The following is a 7,447-nucleotide window of genomic DNA, read 5'->3' as shown; positions in this document are numbered from 1 at the left end:
CTGTGACCCATAGCAACGTACGAGCATTACCTAATCAATAAACAATCGATCCATTATGCAAATAAAACGGGGTTTAATAATTAAAGGCTGAAAGCAGAGGCTTGCAGGGTAAAAGCAGTGTGCTTGGGGAGTCGTGTGATCAGGAGCTCGCAGGTTTCAATCCTGGCTGTGCTGAGGCTCCTCTTGACAGGGGGACTGCAGGGAGTTCTCCTGTGTGTTGAGAAGGAGATTTGGCTGGGTGTAGCTCACTTCATCATGCTTTAGCGACGCCTGCTGGCCGAGCGACAGACAACCCAAGAGGGGACTTCCCAGACTCGCCCCTAGGGTTCAGGTTGGCACATCCATTGCTTGGGTTCAGAGGGCAAAAAGAGACGACTAGCTTGGCAGTGGGAGCTACCATTGATCTGGGTCGGTAAATGAGTAAAAAAAAAAATGATTTAAAAAAATCAGAACAAATTGATTTAACAGAAAAGGTTCCAGTTCCTGCCAGCGTGGATTAATGCCGCTGTCTGCTTCTCTTTGATTTCCTCAGGGGGTTCAGCAACACAGAGACACTGTGCAGCGAGTACAAATACTACTGTGAAGAGTGCCGAAGTAAACAGGAGGCACACAAGAGGTAAGCTGGGGGGGGTACAGTATAGCTTGAACAACTAATCCTCCTGAAACTTGGTACGGACATTCCCTAGCACAAGATTTGTCAAGTGTCAGAATTTTGGTAATGGTGACTTACATTTGCATATGAATTGTGTTGAATTATTGGTTGGGATTAGTGAAGGCTATAGCTGACAATCCCAGTGAATCAGCCTGTTGCCTAGGCAACACAAAGAATAACAAGCAAGGCTGTTTATTGAGCAAAAAGAATGCCGCTTGGTTTCAGATGTGATGCTGGCAATAGAAACGGTTTGGGAAGCGAATCTCCGAGCCTGCTGTGTGTTGTTTTGCATGACTTGGGGATGTTCCTTAGCACTTCCCCTCATTCCAGGTTTTAAAATTAGCCTGATTGGCCTCAGTGTCAAGGTAACAAGCTCAGGTGTCTCTTCTTAAAATCATAGTAAAACCAGGAATGGATCACACTGCTCTGCAATGGGAGTGTTATTGCTGTCTGACTAGATCTGCAGTGTTCAGTGTCAGCATGGTCCTGATGTGTGTGTTGCAATGCTTTCAGGATGAAGGTGAAGAAGCTGCCTATGATCCTGGCCCTCCACCTAAAGAGGTTCAAGTACATGGACCAGCTGCACAGACACACCAAGCTGTCCTATCGGGTTGTCTTTCCTCTGGAGCTGAGGCTTTTCAACACGTCGGGCGACGCCACCAACCCAGAGCGACTGTACGACCTTGTGGCTGTGGTGGTGCACTGCGGGAGGTGAGTCCAGGGGGAGGGGCTCTAGGAGATTACAATGTCACTCAGCACAGAAGTGCCGGACTGTCAGAAAGCAGGGCCTGCAAACAGAGATTTCCTTAACCTTGTGTAGCTCCAGATACCCTGTTCATTAAAGACTGCATGTTTCAGAGTGGCACAGTGAACAGGTGTGCCTGGCATGAGCGGATTCATTTGTTAGCTTCAATTACTTTCAGCAGGTAAGACATGAAGTATTCCGGGGGAAAAAAGGTAGATTTTTACAAAGCAAATCCCTTTAAGAATAACCTTTGAAATTGAAGGGCAGTGAGCCCCGAGCCTGCTGTGCTGTCGAGAGGGTTCCAGCGCTGTACAGTACCATTGAGACACACCGGACTCTGCCACTAACGCTTCTGTGAGTCGATCAGCGCTTTTGAAATTGAGATCGAGTGCTCTGTTAAAACTTCCTGATTGGCACTGCTGCATGCAGGACTGTGGTGGATGGGCACGAAGCCGTCACTACCTGGTCACTGGCACAGCACACTCAGTTTAGGGCAGGGAAGTTCTGTGTGTGAAACAGTGTGAGATGCCCTGACAGTAAAATCAACATGTACAGCAGACTGTTCTAACCATTAATATAGGAGTCCAGTCCTAAAGCTGATTTCCTTAGCCCTGTATTACTTGTGCAAGTGTAAGGTGACTGCTTGAGGGTACGTTGGTATCGTGTGGCTCCCTGCTCTCTGTAGGTCCCATAGGTATTCGAACCCCTCTCCCCAGTCCCTGGCATTCTCTGCTCCCACGATCAATTAAGCCACATGGCACCAAGCCAGCAGAATGGCCAACATCTTCGGGAAGCCAAACCTTCCAGAACCAAATATTTATACATTTAGAATTAACAAAAGAGTTCTAGGATTAGGGTTCTATTTCATTTTGACTATGATAAGACAATAGCTAAGAAGAGAGTTTCCTGCTGCAGCTGATGCTGACATGAGAATGTTCCCGTTGGCAGCTAGAATTGAATCTTCGGGTCCCGACCAAATCCTTCAGCGCGCGTTGTGAGCGTGTGTGCAGTTATTCTGCAAGCATGCTGAGCACCCAGTTCTGATTGGGGGAAAAGGAAGCTCTGTGTCCAGCAAAGGCAGCCTGTGGAAGGACATGGAGGAGACAGCAGCCGTGTACACGAGGCCCTTCAAAATGAAGCACGTGTCCGATGAGGGGAAAGGCATTCGGAGGACGTGCGAGAGTTTAATCAGTCATGGTGTTTAACATTCCCTTTTTTTTCCTTTTTCTTTAGTGGTCCAAACCGAGGGCATTATATTGCAATTGTGAAAAGTCATGATTTCTGGTTGCTGTTTGACGACGACATAGTAGAGGTAAGTTATGTTTTATTTTGATTTGTGTGTGTGTATAGATCTGTGTGTATATATAAATCTGTGTGTATAGTGTATATATATTACATACAGTAGTGTGCACATGTATTACAACACCTCAAGATTTGTCATTTATATCCTTTAAAGCCAGCAATTAAACTAGACCATCACTAATTAGCCTATTTGACAACTTTCCCTGATTTTCAGTTCCAGTGATTAGGAGTGGGACAGTTCTAATAGAGGCACACTGCTGTGCCTGTTAGTGAATAGTCATGTCAGTTTGAGGTGCCACAGGGAATGTAATTTGAGATCATGTGCAGGTTCATTACCTGTGCCTCATTACCTAGCAGTCCTTGTCTTCCTTTTTATTTTTGCTCACCCAGTTTTAGGTGCAGCATGCTTTGTAATAGCTGTTCGTTTTCACACAGAAAATAGACGCCCAGGCCATCGAGGAGTTCTACGGACTGACCTCTGAGATCTCGAAGAACTCTGAATCTGGGTACATCCTGTTCTACCAATCCAGAGACTGAGAGCGCTGCTCGCCAGACCGTTCCAGCACTGTTCCACTGCCCGGCAGTCCCTGTGGAAACGAGCACTGAAACACACAGGGTTCCGGGAGGGGGGAGCCCAGGCAGGAGGGGCGTGGCTTACCAAACGGGACACAAATGCTCAATCAACAAGAGTGCAGGTTTACTAGCTCAGGTATTGCAGCTGTTATCAGAGTTCCACCTCTACTGTGCACTGGCTCTCTCTCACACGCACATACACTGACACACACACACACTGACACACACACACACACACGAAAAGCTGACACACACACACACACACGAAAAGCTGCAGGCAATCTTTTTCAAACTTTTTTTTTTCACTCCAGCCCCCGCCCCCTTCATCATTTTCAAAGCAACGTTGAATTACCGTTTTTCTTGGGGGCTGTGGTCTTTACTTCCTCAGATTTTGCTCTTTTTGAAAGATTGCTTTGTTACGTAGGAAAAACTGGTGCAATGGTGTAGTCCTTAAAAACAAAAAGAAAAACTATCTATATCTAATCTGTCTGTCTCTTAGTTTTAATAGTATTGCTGTTAGTTCTGCATGCTAGGCAGTGTGCTCATTCTCCACACCCCTCTCTGTTCTTAAATTCTTACTGCTTCAATCCACTTGTTGTGACTCATTTAGATTAAATGGCTGCAGTCAGTACCCTCCCTTCCCTCGGCCACGGTGCGCCTGCAGTCAGTACCCTCCCTTCCCTCGGCCGCGGTGCGTCTGCAGTCAGTACCCTCCCTTCCCTCGGCCGCGGTGCGCCTGCAGTCAGTACCCTCCCTTCCCTCGGCCGCGGTGCGCCTGCAGTCAGTACCCTCCCTTCCCTCGGCCGCGGTGCGCCTGCAGTCAGTACCCTCCCTTCCCTCGGCCGCGGTGCGCCTGCAGTCAGTACCCTCCCTTCCCTCGGCCGCGGTGCGCCTGCAGTCAGTACCCTCCCTTCCCTCGGCCGCGGTGCGCCTGCAGTCAGTACCCTCCCTTCCCTCGGCCGCGGTGCGCCTGCAGTCAGTACCCTCCCTTCCCTCGGCCGCGGTGCGTCTGCAGTCAGTACCCTCCCTTCCCTCGGCCGCGGTGCGTCTGCAGTCAGTACCCTCCCTTCCCTCGGCCGCGGTGCGCCTGCAGTCAGTACCCTCCCTTCCCTCGGCCGCAGTGCTTTCTGTAGTATTTCTGGAGACTTTGTTTATAGCGCCGGTCCCTTGTCACCCACCCCTCTCATCGTTGTACGGCGACAGGTGTATGAATGTAAATAGAGCTGTGATTGCAGGGCTGAATCATGGGCAGTTAGCTTGACATTGAGACACTGGGATAGTGTCTTTCACAGGCAAGCCAAGGAGCCCTCTCCTGGTTGATGTTAATGTCTTTACTGTCAGTTTGTACAGAAAGAATGTATTTTTTTCTGCTGCTGTTGGTATTCTTGGTGAATTCCCGATATTCACTGTTTTATTGTTTTTGGTGGTTGTTGTTTTATTTCTGTGGCTCAGGATATTCATATTATGTTGTAATAAACTTTTTTGAAGCCCTGAGGCATGTACAGTATATCAGAAATGGTAGGGCCAGATTTCAAGTTTTGTTGTTCAGGCGACACTGCCAAAATTGGATTGGAGTCTTTATAGACACACATCATTTTTTTTGTTTGTGTATGCATAGAACTTGCTGGGCGAGGTGGGGGGCAGAACATAGGGTTACCGAAGCTATAGGTGAAGTGGCTGCTTAATTGAAGAGGCAGTTCGTGCAGGGTTCACTCAATATACCTCTTAACAAACAGCACTGTGCATTGAAACCACTGCTGCTCTTAAAGGAGTGCTGTGGGGTTTTTCATGAAATGTATCACTTTAGTTACAGTAGTGGAAAACAGTGCAGTTGGAAACACATCTTAGCCACACATTAACTGTGTTCTGTGTTGCGTCACTGGATCTGTTTGAATAAGATTGATTGTCCTTCTGCTGTGTTTGTTTTGGTTGTAGAGATTATACTAAGTAAGGTGGGGGGATTGATTAAAGAGTTAAAGCTGATCTCTGTTTTAGATTGTTAAATTATTTCTCACTGGGACTCCCAATGCAACACTGTCTTATAGCCCCATCTGCTGGGAGTGCCCTGACTGGAGTGCCAGATACTCCCTGTCTCATTGCTGCCTGTTCCATGCTTGTTCCTGGGGCAGCAGTGTTTGCTGGTGCAGCCTCCACCACTGCCTGATAATGACACAAACAGAATCCCAAGTGCAGAGGCATAGCATGTGTTGAATGTGACCAGTCTCCTTCACAGATGTATCTAAAAGACTGTTTGCTACATCTTGTAAGGGGCAGCCCAAGTCTCCAGTTCCCAGATCTAACTGTTCAAGTCCTGTTTTGAATGTTTTGTAGTGCATGTTTTTGACCCTCCTCTGGGCAGGCCTGCATATTGTAATTTTGCTTGGTTAAGAAACGACTTGATCGGAATCAAGTGGCTTCTTCAAACGTCTTCTTCTTCTGTAGCTTGAAAAGAGGAGAGAATGATTGGAAAGTGGAGTCAGCTTCCTGATGACACTAAATTCAAAAGCAACCCGCGTCGGTCTCCTCATCAGCTGGCTTCTCGCCCTCTTCAGTTCTTAAGTCTGTTCCATGTCTTCTTGGTGCTTTTTTAATCAGCGGGACAGAATGGCAAAGTCCAGCCATTGTGAACAGTTCTTTATTGTAGCCGGGTAGCTGTTTGATCTTGGGCAGGCTGGAGGGTTGATATGTGACCCTTGATCTCCTCTAATCCAAGCCCACATACACAGACCAAACCACTGTTTGGTTGGACCAGATCCTGTTGATGGACCCACTGGCAGACCTGTCTTGCTGTTTGCTTAACAGGTTTTTAGTAGAAGCTGACCTGTTAAAATGGGGATACAACGCAGTGCGTTATTTTAGTTTTTCTTTGCTGCTGTTCTGAATGCAGCACATCATTATTCAGTCAGTTACTAGCAGGATTGGGGTCAGTTCCTTTTTAAAATCCATTCCCAATTCCAATTCCCATTGCCTTTTAATCAATTGCAATTCCCAGTATTCTGTTAAAATGAGCTTCTCGCATTGGCGACAGCGTACTTCCATTGAAGTCACTCTCTGTCAATTAAATTGGCTTCCAAATAAAAGCAGGCGAGCAATCCCAGCAACGCGTGTGTCTCTCACATGTGCATGGCAGCTCCTGTGAAGGAATGGGGATTGATTTGATAAAGGAATTGGAATTGAAACACAGGAGCGGACCCCGGCCCTGGTTAATTCCACCATCACATCACATCTTTTTTTTATAGTAAATACACATTAATCTGTTTGTGCCGAGCGTCATATCTATTAAATCTGTTGCTTATTTATTTTTATTTTTATTTAGGCCTTTTTTGCATGTTTTTTTTTTTTTTAAACTAGCAGGTGTAACTTCTCGTGCAGCTGAGACAGTGAAGGGGGTGTGAAGTTTAATGAACGAACCCCCCCTGCAGCAAACCGCCCCACACGCAGTGCGCCTCCGCGTTTCTACTGGAGCTGAACCACTGCAAGGGCGTCTTCATTAGCTGTTAAAGGTGGAACTCTATCAGATAGATAGAGGTGTGCTCTGTATATGTTCCTAGGGATCAACAGCTCCCTTATTTTGTACATTGGGTCAAGTATTTCTACAAGAGACAATGTATGTTATTTGTTAATATACCAGATGTAAAAAAAGCTGAAATAAAAAAAAAATAAGAATTACAATAAATAATGAAAGAAAATATACTCTAAATTATAAAATGTTGCACTTTTGATACAGATTTCTAGGTGTTTTGGCGGGTGTCTGTAAGGGTTTGCTTGCGACAGCCTGTTGTGAAATGATCCTTTTCTGTTCTAAAGAGATAATATTAATAAAAAGAAATAGAGAAAGAAGTAAATACAGGCCGTCTCTTGTTTGAGTTTCTCAGCAGCAGAATGTCTCTGCCTTCAATGTTTGATGCATAGTTACAATATATACTTGATATGTAGGTCTTTGTGCAATGATAACCCTGCCCTTTTCTGATACAACTGTGTACTTGCATGCATCATTGTAACTATGCATACTAATACGCAATTGTGTGCAGGTAAACACACAGTCATTAGAGACACCCAATGTAAAGTGTTACCAGATCTTTTCATTGTTTGTAATTTGTAATTCGATGCATCAAAGACCACTGCTTCAAAGGGAAGAAAAAAAATTCTCCATGTTGAAACAAATCGAGGCAGAC

At 45.9% G+C, this 7,447-nt stretch overlaps 1 protein-coding gene across 2 annotated transcripts in view; it reads left to right on the top strand.

Annotated features, from left to right (window-relative positions):
- Window positions 1–7,138, top strand: part of usp12a (ubiquitin specific peptidase 12a) — a 21,650-nt gene extending 14,512 nt beyond the window's left edge. For both annotated transcript variants that reach the window (XM_041233236.1, XM_041233235.1), the window contains exons 6-9: window positions 533–616; window positions 1,166–1,363; window positions 2,631–2,709; window positions 3,135–7,138. In XM_041233236.1, coding sequence (XP_041089170.1) covers window positions 533–616; window positions 1,166–1,363; window positions 2,631–2,709; window positions 3,135–3,236 — 463 coding nt within the window. In that variant the 3' untranslated portion in view covers window positions 3,237–7,138. The remainder of the gene's footprint in view (window positions 1–532; window positions 617–1,165; window positions 1,364–2,630; window positions 2,710–3,134) is intronic.
- Window positions 7,139–7,447: the final 309 nt, after the last annotated feature.

The sequence above is a fragment of the Polyodon spathula genome, chromosome 30 (genome assembly GCF_017654505.1).
Source record: "Polyodon spathula isolate WHYD16114869_AA chromosome 30, ASM1765450v1, whole genome shotgun sequence".
Taxonomy (NCBI): domain Eukaryota; kingdom Metazoa; phylum Chordata; class Actinopteri; order Acipenseriformes; family Polyodontidae; genus Polyodon; species Polyodon spathula.
The sequence above is the reverse complement of the archived record's forward strand: the minus strand, read 5'-3'. Positions and strand labels throughout refer to the sequence as shown.